The sequence below is a fragment of the Podarcis muralis genome, chromosome 1 (assembly GCF_964188315.1).
Source record: "Podarcis muralis chromosome 1, rPodMur119.hap1.1, whole genome shotgun sequence".
Lineage (NCBI taxonomy): Eukaryota > Metazoa > Chordata > Lepidosauria > Squamata > Lacertidae > Podarcis > Podarcis muralis.
This window is the reverse complement of record NC_135655.1, coordinates 87,565,599-87,591,746: the sequence shown is the minus strand read 5'-3', so window position 1 is coordinate 87,591,746 and position 26,148 is coordinate 87,565,599. Positions and strand designations below refer to the sequence as shown.

The window sequence follows — 26,148 nt, the reverse complement described above, 5'->3', positions numbered from 1 at the left end:
GCAGGAGGGCAGCCTAGGACTCTTAGGCCGCTGATCACAACCTTGAGCAAACAAGGCAATCAGTTATTTATTGGTGATAAATTTGTTATCATCTATTATTGTGGTTTTGAAGAATCACTGTGCTGCTTTTGCATACATTTGAGCTTTCACTGAATTTTTCACATTTTCCTCCTCGTGGGTATATATACCTGTCAGCTGAGGACAACACTCCATGCATCTGAAGAAGTGAACTCTAGGTCATGAAAGGTAACAGCACAATACATTTGCTAGTATTTGCTAGGGCGCTAGAAGATTCTGTTATTATTTCTGGATACACTGGGTTGTATCCAATGCTGTGCAAGCAGAGTTCCGCTTATGCAACTGGACTTCCTCTTCCCTCTAGGAGCACCCAAAATCTGCTCTGGAGGTTCCCACAATTCTCTGGAGTAGATTCAGTGATGGACAAGGAGTTTTCAAGCAGAAGTCTGTTGCGCGAGCAGAACAGCAGAGCTTAATATGACCTATTATGTTTCCTAAGCTCCATTGATTTTGGTTTTTTGCCTGTCTTGAAATTTGCATTTGACAAATTCAAGCCTTATCTGAAGATGAATGTACTTAGCTGCACATGTAAGGTCCTGCCCACCTGTCAACGTTGACCCACAGAGGATGGGGGAATTAGGGATCCAGCCTGCTGCCTAAATCTAGTTCCCCACTCCTGCTCTAAAGTCACTTAGGAGCTAACTACAATAGAGAAGAGAAGACATTTTTAAAGGTGCTATTTGCTAAGAAGAGATATTCCTAATCCATTATCACTTTAGGAAGAGAGCTTGTCTATGAACAAAATAAAACACTCTCTCTCTCTTTCAACACAATGGGATCTCCTAGGAAGCTGTTATTGTGAAAAACTGAATATGATTACATCTTGGTCATTTCCACTCATGAGGTACAAAGTGGCTCTTGCATCAAGAGTATCTGAAGGCTATTGAGGCCTTGCATAAGACAATGTCCATTGTTTGCATAAGGCACTCAGGAAACAGGACTGAATGCTTCCGGTTTCTAGAGTGCTCTGATCTGCTAGTGATGGTGACACACAAGAGGCACATAGGGTTGTGAGGGATTGAAGACTCACTACTATTTCTGCGGCAGGGTCCCACTCTCCAGCACCCAGGAGCCACCCAATCACAACATGATTTAGCCACTGAGAAGAAGTCTTCTCACCCTTTGTGCTGATTGGAGCCAATCAGAGGAGACGTTTGAAAGTAAGGAAGAGGTGCCTTTGTAAGGAGCTAGCAGGGCCTTTCAGACAGCTTTGTAGGCTTCAGCTGGCTTGTGGGCGGCAGGCTGGCCACCCCTGCTCTATACTAATCCTTTCAAAGAATCAAGCAGACAGTTACTTCAGAGATTCTGGTTTTGCAAGACATCATCTCCATTCATCTGCTAGCTGCTTGAAGGTCACACACACAGGAGAACAGGGTTTTCAAAAGAAGTCTTTCTGGTTGAAATCCAGTGTTGTACATACTATATGACGATGGTATGTGAAGCAAAAAAATATGATGATAAATCCCACATGCTCTCCTTACCTGCTCCTCCGGGTTGTCAAATGGAATCACCAGGACAACATCTCCAGCCTTCAGTTGTAGCTCATCACTGTCAGTGGCTGCATAGTCATGCATGGCTTGTGCCTGCAAAGAAATAATGACTCCAGTGAAGGGAGAGAGCTTGCTCCAATTCATGAAGAAGGGGTGATGCATACAGCTTCTGCCCACTTTTACCCGAACCAACAAGTAAGAACATGATTATCTATCTGCTATCCCACCTCCTCTTGTCCTGCAAAGTTATTGTTTTGTTTGCTAATATGTTTTGTATTTCTGTGTTTTTATATTGTAAGCCCCACTGTGATCCTTACACAAATGACATTATAGACATTTAATAAATAAAAATAAAATAAATTTGAACCACAGAAGCTCTATGGTAGGATGATTTTCTCCGAAGGGTGTAAAGAAGGGGAGACACAACTGGTTGTTTTCTTTTGGTTATTTCACCAAATAAGTTAGAAAAAGAGATGCCTGGGACAGTGCTTGAATTATAAGGGGGCAGAAATGGTCCAGCTCATGTATCTTTTGTGACAGTCCTCTATGCTACTATGAAGGCTATGTTTTTGGCTAACATTGAGGAAACAACAGATCCTAACTTGTTGGAAGCCACCCATACTATGGTGCACAAGGTTTCTCAATGCACTAAATGATGCTTGATCCTGTCTCTTCCCTTTGGCTTGCCTTTACTCTTCACTTAACTGACAAGGAAACACAAATTCATTTTAATGGACATTGGTGTGGAATGTGTGCCCGGCTGAGGTAAATGTTCTTCCTCACACTCACCTTAAACAGGAAACCTGGTGGCATGTCAGCCCTTTCGGAAGCGGCTCCACTTTCAACTGTTCCATTGACTGTGGCTGGGAAGGTCTCCACAACTACAGCAGGCAGAGAGCTCTAAGCATAGCAGTGAAGGGAGGCAAAGAAAACACAACAAGGTACACTTGAAACAAGACACTTGGCAAAATGAGACCCCACTGCACTAAACTGGTTCACCCCATTATTCAAAAATTCAACGCCAATGTATTGCGTGTTTTTCCTCCACCACTTGGATGTTACAATTTATGGCCCAGAGTAGCCATTAAAGTGAAGAGAATGACTCATGACAAGATGGGAATTTTAAAAAGGGAATCACAGACAGTGGCAAATATTAGAGGGGAAATCAGGGTGGTATAAAGATTATGGAACACACAGCAGGTGTCTGTCACAAGGGTGAGAGGAGATATAGGTTCATAGTAAGAGGCAGAAGCTCTTCTAAATCTTTTTTATTCCCTTTCCTTGATCTGAAATTGCTACCTGTCTTCTTCTTGGTGGCCTCTGACCTCTACGTCCTCAGCATCATTTTCATGCACAAGAACTAACAACTCAGTGACCTTGTAAGAGCAACAAATTTGATGCCTCTGGCCAAATTTCTTAACAGAGCCAGACATGGTGAGAAAGTGGAATCAAAACTTAGGAGGGGAAATGAGAAAGGGTTCTGTGCTTTTAGCCTTCATGGTTTGCCTGGAGGGATCTGTCAGAGCAACAAAGGCTGTTGGACAACATGAAAGAGCCAGGGTGGTGATTAACTGGGACTGGGGAGAAAAGTGGAGATATTCTTTCTGACTCAGACCACTTGAAACTGCTGCTGCTACATGCTTAGCTGTTTGCATCAAAGGGGAGATTTTTCTTCTGGAAGACCACCTGCAGATAATTAAAGGGCTTTGTTCAACAGTCACAACCCAGCAAATTGGGCCCCTCCATCAAGGATTCTGTACTACTTGAAGAACAGAAGCTACAACAGTGTCGCTTTGACGGGTTCCCATCTGACTGAGTTAAGTGAAACAGTGATTATATATTGTGTGCCAGCAACATGGGAGAAAGAGATCCCACCGCCACCACCCCTCTCCCTTGCCTATGGTCTTACTGAGGCAGATCCTGAGTCAGTTTCGGTTTTAGCTGCTTCAGCTCCAGCTGCTGCTGCTTCTTTGCCAGCTGCCTCAGCACCAGCAGGAGCGGCTTCTGTGGGCTGCAACACAAAAGCCAGTTAAACTCCTGGAACCCCAGCATGCCCAGGAGAGCATGACCTGCCACATCTTTAGGACTTGCCAGAATTATGAGCATCTGCAGCTCAGTGCTGAGCAGAGTTTGAGTCCTTAGCTGGACTGCAGCACCCACACTGTTAAAACAGTCAGGTATCGGCACCAGTTGGGTATCCCAAGTTCATGTGTTGGCACAAATCCAAGCTGCACAACTTTGAGGAAGAGCAAATGACCCTGGGCTGGAATGTAGCCTGGAGATCATCGAGTTAGCTGCTTATTAAGTCTTTGTGGTTGCGCTATGTGGGTCAGTCTCACCCATCTCAGATATTTTTCATGAGTCAAGTTTAAAGGAGGTACACCTTTGAGGGGTTTCCTGCACTATTTGCGTTAAATTGGATCCTCTTCACGGAGGGTACGCATTGCGATCGGACCTCCAAGCATCTCCCATCTGCTGGGGTGGGCAGAGCTATGCCCTGCTCCACGCTGGTTGGTCGTTTTGCATGTTTCCTGGACCCTAAAGCCAATGGCGTGGCTTAGGGGGTGGCTGAAAACTTTATGTCCTGCGTGTTGTTTGCTGGTCCTCTTTGCCTTCGCACAGAGGAACGCCCACCCACCCACCCTTTATCTTGGTGCACTTGGCCTTGCTATGGACTTTGTTGGTCACCTGTTTTGCAACAGGGGCCTGCGCTTCCATTTGGCAGATTGGCATGGCCATTTGGTTTTTGCCTACCACGTAGCAATTGTAAGGTTTGGCGGTTAGGCATTGGATCAGTGATATGTGGGGAGGGGAGGGGTGGCCATCACCTGCCCCTCCAAGGTTAAGGGTATTCCATTAAAGGAATCAGGGGTTGGCCTGGGTCTTGTCCAAAAGCCCATGGTAGGAGCTAGGGCCATACCAGGACCCCACGGAGACACCGGGGTAGCTCAAGATGGTCCTCACCGGCAGGGCTCCCTCTGGCGGTGTTTCACCCTTTTATCAGATTCCCCACGAATCCAATGCCTAAGCCAATACCACTTACATTCTATATTTAATAAAGTTGTGGTCTAAATTTTGCCAATAACTTAAACTAAAATCCTGTGTTACTGTATCTTCATTTGGGGGGGTATGTTTGGGGGTTTTGAAGCGCAACTTGGGTTATGAAAATGATCCAGCTAATGAAGGTTTTGCATTTGCATTACAAAGCAGCTTGAAGCAAGAGCTATTTAAAAACCTCACATTTGAAAACAACCTCATGTTCTCAAGTTTTCCAGTGCTGACCCTGTCTTTTTCCACATAAGCCAACAGTGTGCCCAGAAGGTTCTCTCTTCCGCATGATTGCATAGTTTCTACCGTTTCTTTTATGGCTGCAAAAACTGCTGTATCTCTTCATACAGTTGCATAGCTTCAAAAACTGACGCACTTCACCTTGAGTAAAACGTTTGAACGTGGCTGACAAAATTCTTGCTTGCAGGACTAGGAAAGGAAAGTCTGATGAAATCTGGCAGTGCGCTTCCTAATAACAGCAGACCCTTATAACAACAGAACAACAGAAGCTGTCTTTTGGACCAGGGTCAACTGGTCACCAAGTTCACTGTTCTAAGTCAGCAGCAGTTAAATAATAGACCATCAGATCAGATATGAAGATAGTATACACCCTGATCAGTTATACCACATGAGGCTGTGCAGAGTTAGCAGCATATAGTGAGAATCAATGCTATCAAAGACTGCCACCACCTGGCCACTGAAGAAGAGACTAGTGAGAACCCATCCAATTTCCTACCTCTCAGCAGTTAATCAATAGGGATTACATGCATCTCAATCTTACAGTAAGGCTGCGTTCACGCAGCAGTTTATTATATTTTCCCTGTGTTTCCTAGTTGATTTCTGCCATATATTTTAACTTTCAGGTGACATAAAAACCATTTCCAGAAATAAAGCAGACTATAACACAAGTTTAGCACTCATTTCTAGAAGAAAAAAAATCCATTTGCAAATAACGCAGAAATGAGCACTAAACTCAAGCTACATTCCACTCTGTTTCCGGAAGTGTCTTTAATGTTGTGTGAAAGCTAGAATATAATGCAGAAATTTATGTTAGGGAAATGTCAGGAAAACAAAATAAACTGCCATGTGAATGCAGGCTAAGAAACATTTATCAGAGATTAAAACCAAAAAAGATTGATAATGGAGCCTATGGAACAGAGGACCTGACTTGCTGAAAGGTTCACCTACTGAAGTGAACAGTTCCAAAATGCTATTTAAAGTGCTTTTTGGCTTCTCTCCTACCATTTGTATTCATTTGTTAAAGATAGAAGTGCAGTTTTCAATGCATTTACATGAAGTTTCAAAAAATGATTGCCTTGAAGGATGGTGAATATACAAATCATATTTCTGTCTTCCTGCCTTTCCCCCCCCTTTCATCTATGAACAGAAGCTTTGCAACTGAAGTACATTTTTTTCCTTCCTCCTTTTTTTCCATGGCTGCCCCCTTCCCCACATCTCTGGGGAAACTGATAAGATCAGGGAAATCTTTGTTGATGTTACCAACATTTCTTTTCTTCAGAAGAATAAAATATGGGGGTATAAAAAAATAATGATTATTCTTTTTTAATAATAATAATAATAATAATAATAATAATAATAATAATAATAATACCACTACCCTTTAGTGAAATAGATAAGGCTTTCTTCTGGGCTTGTCATTTTCATGCTGACCCAAATGTATATTATTTATCTACATAGTGGAATATGAGGGAAATGGCAGTGGCACAGGTGGGTAGGTAATGTAGAAAGGAATATTATGCACATCATTAAAGCTGCCCATTCTATCTTCCAGTGTATGAATGAACACTCATCACATTTCCTTTTAGTCCACAAGGGCTTTAAGAACATATGCCACTTGCCACCATTGATTGAAACTTACATATTGGCAATTTAGGATAAATAAAATCACATCCAAGTGTTGCTCTCAAAAGGTTTCCAGTACGGATCTCTGCACTAAACAACTTGACTAGCCATTGTCCAAGATGGCACTATTCCTAATAGGCCTCTTCAGAGAAGTCATTATAGAGTCTTCTTGTTGAAACACTACAATGGAACTGGCACAAAGCTAACTGAACTGGCTATATATTGAACTAGAATATATAGGAGCAAAGAAGATACAGGCACTGTTTAAGTGCTCTTACAAAGCCACATGCTACATAAAGGCAACATGATGCAGGATAGATATGCTCTGATGCACAAGACTGATAGAGTCTAGTATTGAAAGGGCATTCCAAAACCCTTTTAGTAATCTATTATTTTACATTGAAACTGCAACTATTTCTGTTTAGCTTCCATATGAAGACCCTTGCTGAATCTGACCAGTGGTCCATCATGTCAGGCATCCTGTTTCCCATTAGCCAATATGGGAAACCTACTGGTATATTCAGATTCTAGCCCCCTCCCAATGTTGCTCCCCAGTAGCTAATATTCAGAAATATATTATCTCTAAACCTGGAGGTTTCATATAGCAATCAAGGACTAGTCTTGATTGGTTTCTCAAATTAATGGTGTATTGTATGAATAAATATTTAATAATAATAATTTGTATTAATAATTATCCACCTGTCCCAAGGCTTCTGCCCATCAACATTGTCAAGTGATCCCAAGTATGATGAGGGAGAGAGACACACAGTACTCTCTATCCTGCTTCTCCACACCTTGCAAAATGTTCCCCATTAATTTTCTTTTTTCTAGACTACCAAGCCCCAGAAAATGCAGTCTTTTTTCCTAGTAGGGGAGGAATGAAACTTGCTAAGTGATAAATGCTCCAATTTTGCAAAAACATTATTGTCAGTGTGCAGAAAACGAAATCTCGCTAAAAGCACACCAGCTTATTCCAATGACTTCAGGAGAATCATACCAAAGAATACACACATATAAATAATTGTGTATAAATAATTGGTATAAATAATTGTGGGCCACACTCCATTAAAACAAAGCCACACACAAGGAACCAGTATGCATTCTGGCAACAGGGAAACTCAGCAATGCAGGATAAACAATGCCTAGGTAAAATTCTCACGATCTCCCCCTCACTCCCATCCCACATGCAGCAGGACATAGCAACCCTTGCTTTATTTGACACTTCTAACAGCAAAATCTCTCTTGAACAAATTAGGAATTGTTGAACTTAATAATAATAATAAGAAGAACAACAATATAATAATAATTTATTATTTATACCCTGCTTTACTATCGTGCCTAGGGAATGGGTAAATTCTAATTCCTTTGGAAGAGTGCTGGGTGCAAGAGGTCATAAATTTGCCCCGGCCTAATGCATTCCAAAGAATAACAACTGAGTCAGGCTTGTGCTAGAGCACACCAGCCAGAACAAGACAATTTCAAATGTATGATCACTTCAAATGCTTTCACTTACTTGGCTGATCTCAGTCTCAGTGGGCTGGTCAGGCCAGTCCACCTCGAACGCACTATTGCTAGGATTATCGGCCGGAAACTGATCCACAGATTGAACGCTGCTAGATGGAGTCTTTTCCGGCTGATGGGCGGAATTTGAAGGAGGGAGGAGAGAGAAACAGAGATGGGAGGAGATAGTCGTAGGCATGGTTACATGAAGATAGAAAAATGCGAAGAGTGCAGTGAGAAGTAAGACAGAGTAGACAATGAAATAATCCCAGGGTAAATAGAACTGTTGAACAGGTAAGAGTCAAATGCGCCATAATTTTGGATGGATCCTGGGGGTCAACATTACCCCTGCAGCCAATGGTCTGGCAAAAGTGCCTCCATTTATTGACCAGGGTAGTTCACCTTGGCATGGAGTGGATTGTTAGGGTGCAGATGGAGCTTCCATGGTTACAGGCAGTGCAAGAAGAACTGCCCTGAAAGACTGCCAGCGTCAAGCATCAGGCAGCACCGTTCTCCAGAGGATGCTGTCCTGGTTTAGCCTTGTCAAGGCATCCCTGGATATTTCTAAAAATCCCTCCTACATCATTAAGTACCTCTTGCTTTCTCCCTCACTGCTTCTATGCACTGCCAAATCCATAGAGGCAGTGCTGTGCTGTCTCAGTGACACCTTCTCTGCTGCAGAAGATGGGAATGGGGTCACATTTTGAATTTTGTCACTGAATTTAGCATCTCAGTAGATTTAATTCCATAACACAGAAGGAAGTGATTATGTCATTTAAAAATATATATAAAAGGAATAACCATTGCTGGCAGAGGGTGGGAGCAAGGGTTTAAAGAAGGAAAGACCACTAAATGTATTTGTTTTTAAGCTGTGGTTTTCCAGTCACAGAATATGTATATCTATATATCTACCAGTATATATAAATATAAACAGACAGACAGATAGATATGTAGATACTGTATATAGATATAGATATATGATCTATAGTGAGCTAAATTAAAGCCTGAAACTGTGAGGTGAATTTGAGTATGGATTTAACAAGCTTATCTGATATTTTGGTTTATCTTATTTTATAACATTTGGGGTAATTTATTTTATGTCATAAAATATCCATGTCCTTTTATTTGGACTCTAACTGTATAGCTTATTTTGTTGCAAAAGTCGTTTAATAAAGATTAAAACCCCTATCTCTTCTTTGTGTCTTTAGGTCAAACACCTTGCTGGGGGAAATTTCAGAATTTAGGAAGCCATCTAGCGCAGTATTGTCTACCCTGACTGGGTTTCAGACAGCAGTCTCTTCCTGCTCTAGCTGAGGATGCTGGGAATTGAACCTGAGACCTTCTGCATGCAAAGCAGATTCTCTGAGTTATGGCAGCCCATATCTGCATCAGTTACATTTATATCAGGCTGTTTGATACTGCTTTTAAATATATTTGAGTATTGAAAATATTCATATATTCTAAAATAGTTTTCCCATCCCACCAATATATGGGTCTTTGATTTCACAATATCTCTCACAATCCACAACCCCTGGCTCTCTTCAGGAGGAAATAGCATGGGAAATCAACTTGTAAACTTCTGCGTGAACAACTGATGCAGATGTGCATTTGAATATTCATTCCCTATGCACACCCTCAGCACAATGCTCATCGAGGTCTCATTGAATTGTCTTTTGGTGTGAGTGGGTTACACAATCCCATCCAGGGTAGCTTGTTTTCCTGTTGTACAAAACATAGAGCTGGATCTACAGAATACCCTCTCTCAATGGCTTTGAGAATATTTAACGAAGGCAAATGCTTAACTAGCAACAAAACACTGCTAGAAAGACTTCCAGACTAGCATGCTCAGTGTCGGGTTGTAGTTTGTGCTCCTGCCATCTTGAGACAGACGAGCAGCAAGACAAAAGAGAAAGGGATGCAACAGAAGGCGAAGTCACCCCTAGACCTGGCTAGATTTATATGGCAGGGCAAAAAGCCAAGGATTAAGTTTAAACTGTTAATGGAAGTGAAAGACAGGGTTCGCGCTGCCAGACCTTAAATTATATTACAAGGCTGCATGTTTAATATGGCCCAAAGAATGGATACTACTAAAAATGCCAATATATTAGACATTGAAGGCTGGGACAATAGGTTCATCTGGCATGGTTATCTTGGATATGACAAAGTCAAAATGCACAGAGGATTCCTTAACTATATAATAAGGAGATCACTTTTTACAGTATGGGGGGGAAATAAACTATTGGAACCCAAAAAACCCTTGATAGTTGTCTCCAGTAGAGGCAATAGCAGTGAAAAAGAAAAACATGGAAATTAATTGGCTCACCTATAAAGAAATATTAGAAGAAGAAAATAACCAATTAAAACTTAAAGGATATGAAGAACTTAGACAGGGATGAACTGGCTACAATATTACCACCTAAATGAAATCTTTAAATTAGATTAAAAAACAAATGGATTTAATACAAAGATATAAGACCTAGAAAAAGAATTAATATTAAATAATAGGAAGACATTATCAAAAACATATAGATTATTATTATTTGAAAGATGAAGAAGTAAAGGAAGTGATGGTGAAGTGGGCTCATTTCGGCTACCCAATTGAAATGGAAAAATGGGAAGAATTATGGGAAAAAATATTTAAAATTTATAGTGTGCTATCTGATTAAAGAAAACTTTATGAAAATGTCCTACAGATGGTACCTGACCCCATCCAAATTAGCTAAAATTAATAAAAACAATAGTAACAAGTGTTGGAGGTGTAAACAAACCGTAGGAACCTTTTTCCACAAGTGGTGGACTTGTCCCCAAATTAAAAAAAATTGGGACATGATTTACGAGGAACTCAAAAAAATTCTACAACATACATTTGTAAAGAAACTGGAAGCATTTTTATTAGGCATTTTAGTAGTAAATATTCGAAAAGAAAATAAAAGAGTCGTTTCTCTACATCACTCTCCCACCACCTGATACCCATTCTGACTTCCCCACAGTTAGTTAGTCCTTTTCTTTGGGAGAGAGGGAAATAGGCAGAGGTGGGCTGGCATTGAACCCTTCAAATATTAAGTTGAACACTCAGAGAACCCTCCTCCAATGTTTTCTGAACATTCACCTTAAAAACCCAAGGGATGCAATGCATCTCTATTATGTGTACACGGCTGCTCACCAGTGCCTAAAACCAATGATAAAATAATTCTAGAATTTTCGTGCCAAGCTATTACTTTTAGTCACTAGACCACACCAGTTTCCCCCCAGTCCAGATAAACTGTTAAGGAGATGTGCTTTACTATCGTGCCTAGTGAATGGGTAAATTCTAATTCCTTTGGAAGAGTGCTGGGTGCAACAGGTCATAAATTTGCCCCGGCCTAATGCATTCCAAAGAATAACAACTGAGTCAGGCTTGTGCTAGAGCACACCAGCCAGAACAAGACAATTTCAAATGTATGATCACTTCAAATACTTTCACTTACTTGGCTGATCTTAGTCTCAGTGGGCTGGTCAGGCCAGTCCACCTCGAATGCACTATTGCTAGGATTATCGGCCGGAAACTGATCCATAGATTGAACGCTGCTAGATGGAGTCTTTTCCGGCTGATGGAATTTGAAGGAGGGAGGAGAGAGAAACAGAGATGGGAGAAGATAGCAGTAGGCATGGTTACATGAAGTTACAGATATGAGAAGAGTGCAGTGAGAAGTAAGAGAGTAGACAATGAAATACCGTATTTTTGCTCTACAAGGCTGACTTTTTCCCTCCTAAAAAGTAAGGGGGGAAATGTGTGCGTCTTATGGAGCGAATGCAGGCTGCACACTATCACAGAAGCCAGAACAGCAAGAGGGATTGCTGCTTTCACTGCGCAGCGATCCCTCTTGCTGTTCTGGCTTCTGAGATTCAGAGTATTTTTTTTTCTTGCTTTCCTCCTCCAAAAACTAGGTGCGTCTTGTGGTTGGGTGCGTCTTATAGAGTGAAAAATACGGTAATCCCAGGGTAAATAGAACTGTTGAACAGGTAAGAGTCAAATGCACCATAATTTTGGATGGATCCTGGGGGGAAGGTGATTATGTCCTTTAAAAATATATTAAAGAATAACCATTGCTGGCAGAGGGTGGGAGCAGGGGTTTAAAGAAGGAACGATCACTAAATGTAATTTTTTTTAGGTAAATGCTTAACTAGCAACAAAACACTGCCAGATAGACTTAAAGGTAGTTCCTGACAAGAAGCAAACTACATACAGTGATAATATCAGCATGGATTAAATGACCTTTCATGGATAACCGTTCCACTTAAAAACGTCTATATTTTGAATCTGAAATTAATGAATTGTTCAGCCAATAATGGTTTCAGCAATAGCTACAGAAGCACGCCGTCAGCATGACATAAGGCTATTACAAAAGCAAGCAGAGCAAATAACAGCAGAAGATGTCTTAGGTTAAAGGTTGCAGTTCAGAGAGAAGCAAAACATTGGTGGTTCATAATCTCGATCTACCTTCGGGTAGGTATTTAACATCCTATATCACAACTAAACCTGGGAAAATATAGATCACATGTGTTTGAAGAAATATGGTGCTTGTTTCCACATTGCACCATTTTTCTGGAGTAGTTGTACATACACTATGACTGGGCAAGAGAGGCCACAGCACAACAACCACAGTTGCTGAGGCACAGCTGCATGGGTAGTCCACTGCAACATCTCATCTGATCGGGCTGCTCTCAACTGCATAGCAAGGTGCCAGGCCACAGTACCCCACACAAGTGGCTTACAATTCTTTTTCTCACTTCCTGCCTTTAATGGTTGGCTTTATTGACAATACATTTTGAACAACAATGCCTTCTGTCGGGCTTAATAAGCTTTTTAACTAGGGTGGCAAGCGACTGAATCAGTAGCCAGAACTTCTGTTGAGTAATTTTAACTAAGGTGAGACTTGTCATACTTCTTTATTTGGGGGGCTGTCTAGCTTCTCTGTGTTGCTTTTATACAGAATGAAATGAGTCAACTTGCACTTCCCTACACTGAAGTTTTGGTAATGCAGTACTCAATGATGTTTAGATTTAAATCAGATAATTTGGTGGTTGAGCTAGCAATTCTTTACTCACTGGACTGCTATAAGTTTTGGTGCAGTTAAACCCTGCTGTGTGATAATTTATATTTTCAATGAGGAAAAATAGCAAGGAAAATAATGGAAGGTGGGAAGATTCATACACATTTGTTTGAAGAAATATGGTGCTTGTTTCCACAGCACACCATTTTTCTGGGGTGGTTGATCTAAATCTAATGGCTACCTATCCTGAGGACACAATTTATTCACTAAACCTTTACATGAGGAGGAAAGGGAGGAGGGAAAACAACAGAGAAAATGCTTAGGAAGAAGTAATAGTGAAGGTTCTTGGGTCAGGAAAGAGAAGGGAGTCAACTTCTTGATGAATTTACAATGGGAAACCAGTGTTGGCCAGTTCTTTTTAAAGGCCAATCACACCACAAAAGACATCTGATGGCAGATAAAGTAAGCCAAATGAGTAAACTTAAATTTTAACTTAGAACGTAAAAAGTATCCTCCTGTGAAGATATAGAATAAAGACAACAGGAAATGCACAAAAGCAACGAATAAAGGTTACTTGCTAGCAGGTGGACTCAAGCAAAGCTATATATCTCAACATGCCCAAAATGTTATGAAGAAAGTCTGTAAACTACAAGCCATTGGCTTTTAAAACTGATTTATTACAGTGTAATATCTGGCAGCATAATAAGAAAGGAGGAAAGGTTTGTTTCTCCAGCAGTACTGGAGAGATCTCCAATCTCTGTTATTAGTGAACCATGGCAGCAAATCAGCAAGCACAGCATTATACTAAATATATGTATAGAATAAGGGAATTGTTTGGTGGTAGTTGAGAAGTATGGATACTACACAATCGAGAGGTAGGAAATGGCATGCAGGGGTTTGTTTGTTTTTTGACAAGGTAAAAAGTAGCAGCAAGGTCTACAATTATCGCAGCAAGAAGGTTTGTGCTTCAGTCAATGCCATTAATAATAAGCAATATCAAAGCACAGGGGATGGAGACTTCTTCTCAGCATGACAGACAAAGGGCAGAAGAGGTTGCAACTGTACCACACCACTTTAGTTCATAGCACTGAAGAGGATGAGAACAGAAGGTCAAGACAAGAATAATCATCTTTGCATGATAGTGACAGAAGGAAGTACTCACACATGCCAAGCAGCACATGGTAGAATTTATTGCACTGAAAGCTGTATTAATAGAAATCTTACCTCCCATAAATCCCAAGGCAAAGACTAAGCATAGCAAAGAGCAACAGGAATAAAAACACATTGAGACATCATTAATTCAGCCAACACAGAAAGTGCAAACATACAAAGTCTCCTTGTACCACCCAGAGGATTCCTCCAACAAAGATATCTATCAGTGGAAGAGAGAGGGAGGCAATTTTCAATGACCCTCGCTCTCCCTGTAGGAGCCTCCTACACTATCAGTAGCATACACACATGCTGAAACACACAAAAAAAATCCCTGCTCTGGAAGGGATTCGAAGAGGAGAGTAACACACCATAAACTGCCTCCCGCTCAGGTCCAGCACTGGATACCACATTTAATAATATACCATTCATTGACATTAATGCAAGCTTATTGTGTGATATTTTGAATTATCCATTTCATCCCTCATGTTCTTTAATCTAGCTGCTACTAATTTACACTGCACGAGATGGCCAATTTTCATCTCACTACGTCACAATTTCTGCACCTGCCAGATGAGGGTGGATTCCTGTGAAGCTAAACAGGCTCAGCAGATAATGCACTGTAGGAGAGCCATTGATTAAATTAATTAATTGCCTTTTGCATGCATCTCGAGGCAATTTACAAATATACCATAAAACAACTAAAATTTAGTTTTTAGAACACTACAAAAATCCAGGTGCAGATCGGTTTAAAAACAATACGAAAAGAAGACCCAAGACGGAGACCTTTTTACATCCAGCTGGAAAAATTCATCAAAACAAAAAATGTATTCAGTTGTTTTTTTAGAAAGTAGAAGAGGAGCAGCCACACTGAAAGCTCTGCTGCAAGTTACTGTGGAGCAGACTTCTGGTATGCTAGGTACCTAAAGGAGAAACTCAGCTACAGAATGCAGTTAGGTAAAGGTAAAGGGACCCCTGACCATTAGGTCCAGTCGTGGCCGACTCTGGGGTTGCAGCGCTCATCTCGCTTTATTGGCTGAGGGAGCCGGCGTACAGCTTCCGGGTCATGTGGCCAGCATGACTAAGCCGCTTCTGGCGAACCAGAGCAGCACACGGAAACACTGTTTACCTTCCCACTGCAGCGGTACCTATTTATCTACTTGCACTTTGACGTGCTTTCGAACTGCTAGGTGGGCAGGAGCAGGGACCGAGCAACGGGAGCTCACCCCGTGGTGGGGATTCGAACTGCTGACCTTCTGATCTGCAAGTTCTAGGCTCTGTGGTTTAACCCACAGCGCCACCTGCATCCCATCACCACCCTACTGGATATTATGTATTATGTGTACAGAATCCACAGATTACTTTCCCAGTTGAAATAATAATAATAATGGCAACAAGGCAACACGAAGCCTACCAAGCTTGACTCATAACTGATTGCAGAAAATCTGTGGTTCAAATCTCAACTCAGTCATGGACTCCTAGGTGGTCTTAGGCAAGTCAATCTCTTCAAGTCTCAGCTCCCTGATCAGCAGTGTAGTATAAACAACACTGGGCTGCTCTACAAGATTATTCTAAGAATTACCAAGTTAGTGTACACGAAACAACTAAAAAAGCATAAGCTACGGTTATTAATGCAAATCATCAGGAAGAGTCATGTGAGACTCTGTAGATACATTTTGTAAGTCTCCACATGTACTTCTGTTGCTATGAATACATACATACACACCCATCCCCATCACGGCTGATGAGGTCTATATTGTCTAACATTTCATGAAGGAATGGCAGCAGTAAACCAACCTGGGCAGCAGGCGTAGGCGACTTCCCTACAGGGCTGTTATCAGGTTTAATGGGATCAAAATCAAAATCCAACAGGCTGGCTTCCTCCTGGAAGGGCCCAGGGGCATCAAACTTGCAGCATTAAGGAAGAAAAGCAGTATTGCGTATTAGTCAGGTATGGGATGCAGGCTGGTATGCAGAAGGTGTTACCCAGGAGCTGAAGGTGCAAAAAAAGATGCATACAACTCTATGGTACAAGCAATGAATGCTCACATGTGCCCAGTGGCCACAGTACGCTCAACACTTTTGCAGAAATGCAGCCGTGAAAACAAATCATCAGTATTCCACAGAGCCTGAGCAGTTTTTGTGTTACCATCCATCATATTTATCAGGGGTCTTCTTGAGGTCACCATCACCTGTGAGCTTTCCAAACAGGGTCTCTAAATCCTACCCAAGATACCTGCACATGCAACTTTCAGCACAGCTATGCCACTGCTTTAGGCACTTCTTAAAAGAAGGAAACTATGTATGATATGCACAGCATTTTCAATGGAAGCCTCTCTATGAGCCTCACAGCAGCAAATCTGTAACATCATAGTCAGAAACACAGTAGATTCCTTGTTTAAGATCTTAGCTTTGGCAATCTGTTTCCCCTGCCCATATTCTAATGCTTTCCATATTCGGACGTTATTTCGAATATTAATAAATTATGCCAGTTCCCTATTATATACATTTCAAGTTATATATATAGCCAAAAGGTCCCTTTTTAGTCAGGAGGTTATCTTATTAACTAGAAGCAATTCTATTGGGGTTGCAAATTAGCACATCAGTGGCAGCATTCAAACTTTGACTAATGTCCATATTCCTAAAAAGATGATTTGCAAGGCACCCCTTTTTCCCAGCTTGCTGTTTCTGAAAGGAGCTCTGTCCAAATGTTTCAGCAACTTCTTTGGTAGTCCTTCTGGTCCTAAGGCAAAGTAATGCAATATAACCTTTCTGAACCAAACCAAGGCACAGCAGTAAACATTTCTGAATTATTAGGCTATCTGGTGAAAACTAACGTAAATGCACCAACTGAGGAAAACTATATTGTTGCTGTTTCCAAGCAAAACCCTTTATCAGTTTGATATAGCCACATACTTTCAAGAGAGAAACTTCTAGCACATTCTTTTCCACACAGTTTCCAAGCAGCAGCAGTTTATATTTCAACTTTAACTTTTTTGTGTCATTCACTAGTTCCTACCAAGATCAGAACAAGCTTTCAATGAAGGCGGTTTTCTGTCTCATAGTCTCAACTCCAATAGATTTAGATTTTAAAAGGTTATACAATACTCACAGCAGATCACCTAAGTATTTCTTACGTAGCTTACCACTGAAGCAAGACCTTCTAGGTATTCATTTTCTGTGCCTGACTAAAAAACAATTCAGGTCAAAAGGGTACAGCCATGCTAGAAGCTTACCTGTCACCCCAGAGTTACCTGCACCATGTGCTGAGGGTTCCTCTTTCTTGTTAGCTTGCCCTCCCTCTCCTCCCAAATAATTAGCCCAACACACACACATAGAGAAAAATCACATATAGTACATGAAATACATTGATCATAGGTTTTTCCCTATGGCTTCTGATCTAGGACTCAAACCCATCCGTCTGAAACCTGTACATGCCAGGTGTCCTCCATGTTGGATGCGTCCCAAGCTAAATGCTCTGTTTAGGCAACTGTTTTTAGACAGAAACGTATGATATAAAACATGGTGTAAGAGTTGTTGAGGCATGCTACAAGGAAAAGATAGGTGTGGACAAGGATGGGAGGTTGCTCAGTGGCCCACGGCTTTCTCAGATAACAAAATGAACGGGGGATATACAGACAGAATTCCTACACTGAAGGCAGCCCCTTGGTTCCCTTGACCAAAAGACTCTACAGAGTGCAACTCTTCTCACTTTTAGTCTCTGATTCCCCATTAATGCAAAGCCTCTGCTCTCCTTCCTAGCTCCCCATGGTATCCACTGCTATCTCTGAGCTCTTGTCTTTAGGAAGAAAAATCAAAAAGAAAAGGCAATGCTTGTTGGTACGTTTCACTGAAGCTATAAATTCGGCCTATTGCATGTTACCAACGATTAACCTCTTTAAAACCACACCGCCTACATATCAGGATTTTGAGAAAGAAAGAAAAAGTGCCACTAACAGGTGGTGAGATCCTTTTTGCATGGCTAGCAGCGCATTTAAGAATTTTCTGCTTCAAATTCCATTCTCCCACCTCATTAAAATTATACTAAATTAAGAACAATTTGGATAGCCTCTAATGCTGTTCAGAACCTGCCACATGAAACAATAATCTCGCAGTACCTCATGGTGAGACTAATTCTACCTTGTGCTCATCATTGATTTTGCATTTTCACATAACATTTTTCTACATTCTTCCAAAAGTCCCTTAGTCTAAGATATCCTAGACAGGCTCATTTATTTCTCTCTCTCAAATGTAAACAAATCACTGCTCCCACACACTACTCCCAACAACCTATTTTATTTTGTACTACAAGCCTTTTTTCCCCCCTACAGGGTCCTCTTTTTTCCCTTGTAGTTCCTTTACTTCTGAACCTTCCCTTTGGTCATCTCTCAAGAGATTTCCACACATAAACATTCCCCTTACCTTCTAAAATCAAGTCCTGATGGAGAGAGATGTTGCGATCTGTTGCTTTTTGTTTCCACCCTTGCAGGGGTGAGGAACCAGAAGCCCTCCAGATGTTTTTGGACTCCAACTCCCATCATTTCCAAAGAGCTCCACACCCTGTTCTACTAGAACTGGCCCATATATGTATGGTTGCTACTAAATGGCCAGACAGAAATCCACGCTTGGTGCTCATTTCTGTGTTAATTTGTTTCAGAACATTCCAATAAATGTCTCTAGCAATGACAGAGACCTACTTTTTATTTATTTATTTTAAAAATCAGGTTTAAAGCTAGCTAAGTGGCAGCTTAATATCTTCCTTTGCTCCCCACCCTCAATAAGGAATCCTAATCTGTTGTAGAACTATGACCTGTATCCCCACAACTGTGAGGTAATCCCACAACCCTTGTAACTTGTGGCCTACACTTGCCTTTTCTCCCAACTCCAGGCCCCTCACGCAATGTTTCGGCCGTCGAACAGGAGGAAGAGGTAAAAGCCGCAGGCCACCGCGCTGAGGTAGGGAAGGAAGAGCGGAATCAGGAAACAGAACTGCTAGAGGTGTCATTTTTTTATGAATAATGGAAAAAAATTATACATCACAATGTTGTTGTTGTTGATGATGATGATGGTGCAAGTTGTGAGAATGTAGCCAGAAAACTGGTCAGGCTGTTGTTTCTTCCTTCTTCCCTCACAAGGGCTAGAATTAAATCATCCCTGGGAAGGGACAATGTGGTGGATATCATCCATTTGCCTAGTCACTACTTCAGGCAATTAGCTACAATAGAATACTTTGTTTTCAATCAGTTTCTCAAGCTTTACAATAGTAGCTTGAGAGGCCATGAGACTCTGAAGAGGTGGCAGGTGCTAGTGACTTTAAAAAATATTAAGTGCAGGCCCAGGGCCAAGAATGACCTGTCTAGGGTTGATGCATGAAAGCATCCAAAGTCACTAACACAAAACCCATCTGTCTCTCAGACTCTTATCAATAAGGAAAAAAAGCACTTCTTTCTTGGAGGCCGCTGAAACCACACAGGTGTTTCAAGTTACCACTGTGAGGCACAGTCCACATTCATTCATTTAAGAATCTCACAATTCTTAATCCCCCAGCCATGTGAGGGGAAGTAAGCTATGAGCCAGGGTGACCATGCTAGTGCCCAGTTATTAAGGGGGCACCATCCAGACAATTCCTCCTCACTCTAAGAAAAATTATGTGGGCAGAGCTTCTAAACTTTACCCTAGATTCTGTGCTCCATCCACTTTTGCCCAGGCCCCCCAAAAAGCTCCCCAGAAAGGAATGTGGGCCTCAGGAGGAAAGTTTGTTCTAAAGGGTGGGGATGGATACCCTTGATCCAAACCTCATTTCCTCCACTTGGCTGCAGAACTAGGACCACTTCACATGAGGGTGTGTGTGTGTGTGTGTGTGTGTGTGTGTGTGTAGGCACACAATGTTCTGAAACAATAATGCCTTCCTGTCTCACTCTCCTATTTAGCTGGGGAGAAATAGGTTTGATCTCCATGGCCTTGATAAAAGACATTGGAAAATGATGGAACCTCTCCACATATTCTGCCTCCATCTACCTCAGACACAGTTTTTGAGGCAATAAGATGTGGTGGGAAAACTCACTGGCCCTTTTGCCCAGTTCAGATCACATTGGCCCCTCCCATACATTCACTTTACCTTTACCATGCACTGAGCAGTTTTCATGGCCTGACACCTCTAATAAGGAAAGGACAAAAAAAAATAGGTGAAGGTGAAGCGGATAGAGGAAGGGACAAGGGAGGGCAGGGAAGAAGGAGAAGCTAACCTGTGAGGGGGTTGTCACACTGATCTCTGGGACAAAATTGTCATCAAACAGGTTGATGATGTTCTCCTGCTTCATCTCCTTGGACGGAGTGAGTTTTGGAGGTGGCGGCACGGGAGGACCTTTCCGCAACTGCATGCAAGCGAACACATGGCGACGGCACAGACAGCAACACCCAAAAAACCAGAGACAGGAACCAGGTTAGCAAAAACTAAATACAAAAAACACACACAACTAGAGGGGAAGGAGGTCTAGGGGGGTTGTCCACACATGGGAGGAAGGAGAAACAATCACACACTTCCAAAAGAAGGCTTCGCATCATTAGTTACACTTCAGTCGTGGGCAGGTCTCCCTTCTGCAGAGGAGAAGCGTAACACAATTAATATGCATAAGATAGGTCATGCATACATAATTAGAGTCTGTGCAACCTTCTGGAGGACAAGGAGGGAGTTTACATACTACAAAAAAAAAAGTGCTGAGGAGCCAGGAGAGACAGCAGCATTACTCGTGGCAGCAGTACCTGTCAGCCTACAGAGAAAGAAGATACCCAAGCCAGCTTTACTGATTCCTAAAAACAGGCTTCCCAATATATTAAACCCATTCTTTATAAGTGACCTTGGTTCAGCGTCACAAAGACATTTCTGCATCCTAAATATGGCTGAGATTCAAACCAAAAGAAATCAGGGTCCAATTCTTTTTGGAGTCACAGCATTCCTGTGAAATAACCACAAATGTCGCAATAGTAAAAATTATGCTGGTCTGGGAATCCATATTCTCCTACGACAAGTTACATTGCATCTCTTATTTTTCTTTAACATCATAGGCCACACTTGGGGGTCGTACCATCTGGATTGGTTACGTCAATATTTTCTTCTCTTCCATCTCCTTTCTCAGAAGTTCACTTGGTGTCATGCTTTCAACCAAACATACTAAGAAACCTAAATTAGCTGGAATGCGTCTCATTTCTAGGTGCAATATCAGAGCAGTAGGTTGGTTTTCAATTGTGTTGTGCTACTTGACCATTAAAAAAATGCTTCCCAGTCAAAATATTGTTCAAAACTCTTGTCATGCTGCCCCTGCCTAGCAGAAAAGATCTAGTTTTCTGAAGTGTTGAAAACAATTTAGCATGAGCAAGCTAAGCTACATACTGGGGTCTTCAACAGTCAATCTGGCTAGTTTCACAGGTCACAATAGTGCCAAAAATAACATATTCACGTGATTCACACACTTTGCTTTTTAGTGCTTCTTGTAACACAGTAGCTTATCTCTGGGTGTAACTGTTTTAACTGCAGACCTACATTTATTGCACAAGATGGTGCTGTCATTTCATACATATGTTTATCAACTGGCTGATAATCAAATGCTGCAGAAATTCCCCCACATGCAGAAGGTAAATTCATATCAACTAGAAGATCTCCAGGCAAATGGTAGCAGAATGGCAAGACTAATGCAATGCTCCTAATTGCTTTAACAATAGCAACACTAAATATAACTGGTGGAAGGGAATCTAAATTAGGCTTCTGAAATTGGGGGTTGGGGACTTGGGAGAAAACCTGGAGTGGGTTTTTAGAAATGGACACATCCATTATTAACAACAACAGACACAACCTACATTTTGGATTTCAGTATAGAAAGAACTGGCATGCCCAGGGCATAGCACTCTTGGGAAAGACCACTGCCTGATTTCATGAGGCAACATGGGTGTTTATCTGCACTGCAATCTTCCCTCTCACACACCCTACTCATGCTTTTTAAAACTCTGGAAAGGAGTGTTACACCTTCCTTCCTAACAAGCACTTTATCAGCACCATCTGGGATCTAAAAATCAAATGGAAACCATGTCCTCTCAGTAGGGCAGTCTTTTGGATGCAGCTGAGCAATGTGTCTTCCACAGTTCTGGAGAAGGGGCATATCATCTAGAAGAAGACCAATAGGCTTAAGTTTCCTCACATTCCCTCTTCAAATGCTGCTGCATTCATTTGGAGAACTTAAGAAAATATTTTTGCACTGTGTCCAGTGAAGTCATTCTAGATTTCCAACAAGAAACAAGAACACACCTTCAGCATGCAAGTGATCAATTCTTACTCATCCACTATTGCAGTGACAGGCAGATTATCTAACTTTGAGACAGCGCTGTCAACTCGTTCCTTTAGAGTTCAAGAAGTTTCCCTTTACGGAAGTGGGTTTCCCACCTTCCCCTACATTCTGCCACACCATCTGGACATAGCTTATATCTTTCCCCCTGAGGTCTGTACTTTGGCTTGCACTTTAACTTTTAAAATTTGATTTTGTTAGGCAATAGGTTGTATTTTTCATTTAATTGCATGCACCGTCTACTTTTATGTGCCTCTTTATAAAATCTAATGTTGCTTTATGTTTTAATGGTGGGTCCTTCCTATATAAACTTATTCCACCTGCACAACTCAAGATTTCATGGGCAGGCGAGAGAGCTAGCAACAGACAAGAATGCTGATTTTAGGAGAAAAATATTGTATCTCTCATTACACAATAATACACAAAAGCACTTGTAGGTATAGAGCAGGAAGCTGACTGCATTTTAAAAATATTTGGTGCTGTTTGCATGAGGAGGTGGGGTTAAGAGCAACTCATTGCTGAGCTGATTAGTGCTTAGCTAAACTCCAGTGTGTCAACATTGTCAAATCTTCTTTCAAAAACTCGCATTAAAGTTCCAGATTTCACTTCTTCCTCAACACACCCAACTTAGTCATTTATCTGCAAGTATAAACCACTGAACTGTGGAAGAGGGTTTGTCAGGAATGCTTCTTAGTGAATAATAGATTTCCTGCTGAAATGCCTTTACTACTGCATGCTTATATTTCATTTTAAAAATATTCTGGGGAAATTAATGCGCCCATCTGCTGGTTTAAAAATACTGTTTTATGCCCATTAGGATTTGTCTCAGATGTGTGAGCATAATAAATCAAACAAACAACCTGCAATGATTAGCTGAACTATGCACTGAAAAAGAACCACCAGCTGATGGCAGCATTCACCATGTGTATTTTCTGTTAACCTTGGTAAGTTCCCTAGATCAGTCTTTCTCAACTTTGGGTCCCCAGGGACTACAACTCCCATCATCCCTAGCCAACAAGGCCAGTGGTCAGAGATGATGCACATTGTAGTTCAAGAACATCTGGGGACCCAAGGCTGAGAAAGTCAGCTCTAGATACTACAGTAAACCATGTTTCTTTTGTATTTCTTGGGGGGGGGGGGATAGAGAGAAGTGCCCCCCCCCCGAAACCTGAAGGCAATATTTTAATACTTTGTTGGATGGAATGTTTTTGACTCTCCTTTTTAAAATATGAATGAGTTTTAGATTTTACTATGTCTTAGCTGGTTTTAATGCATGCGTTGTTTGTTGTTGTAAGTCGTTTTCAGCCACACAGGTGGCACTGTGAGGGTGAGGCTGTGGTTTGCTCCAAGGAAGAAAGAACTAGCAGCAATGAGGAAGAAGGGCTGCCTTTCCTGAGAGGCCCAACCCCTCATCAGCTAGAGAAAGAGAGCAAGTAGCTGTGGTTGCCGGTGTGTCATAGTGAGTCAGGAGTTAGGACTGGGTTAGTGAAAAGCCCAGGAAGAGGTACCTGAAAGGAGAGGCACACCCTTGTGAGGGGGGCTTAGAATTTCTTGTCTGAATTAGAAACAACTGGTATCCCAAACATATAGATTGTGGGTTCGCAGTGCTTCAATTCCTTGCCCCCAAAATGTCTGGGATCACATACACACACCAGCAGAGATTCACATCCATATACCTAACTGGATATGGAAATCATTCACAGAAAGAAGGTGCTGCAAGTGCAATTCATCTCCCTGATGTAAAAGCTAAGGCTTTACTTACTTAACCCTTTAAAAAAAACCTAAAATCCCACCTATCAGCTGTTTGGAGCAGGATGTACATCGGGGAGCACCTCAAAGGGCCATCTGTAAATTCCTTTTCATAGCAGAACCCCTACACTGAAACCTCAAGTTTCCATATATCCAAGTTTTAACTGTTTTCCAAACCACCTCATTCTTGGACCTAACATATCTGAGATGAGATAGAGGTTACTCTCAGAACATACGATATTTCCAATTAGAATTTCCACCTCTTCTTTGGGGCATATTGTTTAGGGCCCTATTCAAAAGACAGGATGTGGGTATTTAAAAATACTGCTATATACAAAGAACACTTTCAATGGTTCTGCTAGGTTCTGTTTGGACACTAAGGTTACTATCCAAGACACACTTACCTGGGACCAAGCCCCGCTGAATACAGTGAAAGTATGTAGAGGGTTATACTGTAATCCCTTCTCACAGGCAGCCCTTACCTAAATCTACAGTTACAGTAAATATTATGAAACATGCCCTACATTTGATATACCACAGCCAGAATTCAGCACCCATGGGTTAACATTCTAACAAGCACAATATTCTCAAAATAGTGTTTGGTGCTTTAACTGCTAGGACAAACCTACCGTTCTTGGGGGCGAAAACGGGCACAAAAAAGGCCAAATAAAAGCCTGTACGTACATCTGAGAAAAATCAAAATAACTCCAGCAATAGTAAAAAGTTAATGTTTGGAACATAATATAAATATTTTGACATTTGACATTTTCCTGCTGTAACTTTTTTGCTAGGAGAGAACTGCCATCTTTGTTGTTCAGCAATTCATGTACAGTAATCCTCAGCAGTTGCGTGGGCAACCATGGGACATACCAAAGACTTTTCAGGTAGTCTGTTTTGCATAAGGCCTACAACTGTCTAACTGCCAGTGTAAATGTGTTTTCTTTGCATAATTGTTGTGGGTTTCAACTGGCCATTATGGCTGCAAACCTGACAACCCAAAAATGCTCTCAGTGCACTTTAAAAGTCCAGATCAGGTTTTGTGCAATAGTGCATCTCATGCTGAAGAAGAAGAAGAAAATATCCAAAATGTCATTCTTAGTATCGTTATCTTATATCTGGTCCAATTCACTTACCTGTTTCTTGTCCATTGAGGATGGAAGAGTTCATAATGCACCTTTCTTAACTAGCAAAACCATTTGCCTTTTAAAAAATTTCTAATTAACTTCCATATTCCACTTCCTGATTCAACTGATATCCTGTGCCACCAGCTGATCCAGAAGCTGTCCATGCCATTACAGGTTTTCCTAGTTTATCTATAGCCTCTGCTTGTCCTTAAGAACAGTTATGTACCATACCTGTTACACAGCAAGACCAGCTTGGCCTACATAGAATCCCTACTGAAGAGGAAGTACTGTCGTTTGTAGATAAAGAAACTGGATTAGGCAAGAACAACATTACAGAGAAATGGAGAGACTAGTTGATACACGTTGCCTAGAACTGTTGGTGAACATAAATGGAGAAAAGTCCATTACTCTCCATAGCGTAGCAGCCAAGGAAACCCAACCATGAATGACATTGTCATGTATGTCCTCAAGGAAAAAACAGCAGCAGCAGCACCAGCAATCCTCACTACCTGAGATGGAGACTTAGGGATGCCTCCCCCAGGTGTTTCCAAAGTGGATGGCTCTGGCTCATGGTTGATAGCCTTGGTCTCAGGGCTGGTGATGGGAGTCCCATCAGGCGGAGATGAGGGGGTTTTGTTTGCTTTTGCTGGGGTACTGTCACTGGAGAGAGAGAGAGAGAGAGAGAGAGAGAATATCAGCATTTGAATGAGCTTTTTATTAGAGGTGGCTTAAGGGATGAGGGAAAGTACCCTTTTAATTTATTATTTTGCAACAGATG

The 26,148-nt window shown here is 41.4% G+C and overlaps 1 protein-coding gene across 18 annotated transcripts in view; it reads right to left on the bottom strand.

Moving 5' to 3' along the window:
- The window catches only part of BIN1 (bridging integrator 1), a 122,060-nt gene that overhangs the window by 8,987 nt on the left and 86,925 nt on the right, over positions 1–26,148 (bottom strand). For 4 of the 18 annotated variants that reach the window (XM_077934531.1, XM_077934538.1, XM_077934540.1 and 1 more), the window contains 9 exons: positions 25,880–26,030; positions 20,407–20,535; positions 15,959–16,069; positions 14,237–14,260; positions 11,447–11,566; positions 7,993–8,112; positions 3,478–3,579; positions 2,358–2,468; positions 1,560–1,661 (listed from right to left, as the gene is read on the bottom strand). In XM_077934531.1, coding sequence (XP_077790657.1) covers positions 1,560–1,661; positions 2,358–2,468; positions 3,478–3,579; positions 7,993–8,112; positions 11,447–11,566; positions 14,237–14,260; positions 15,959–16,069; positions 20,407–20,535; positions 25,880–26,030 — 970 coding nt within the window. Of the gene's footprint in view, positions 1–1,559; positions 1,662–2,357; positions 2,469–3,477; positions 3,580–7,992; positions 8,113–11,446; positions 11,567–14,236; positions 14,261–15,958; positions 16,070–19,031; positions 19,113–20,406; positions 20,536–25,879; positions 26,031–26,148 lie in introns of all 18 variants that reach the window. The other 14 variants (XM_077934550.1, XM_077934558.1, XM_077934564.1 and 11 more) reach the window with 11 other exon arrangements.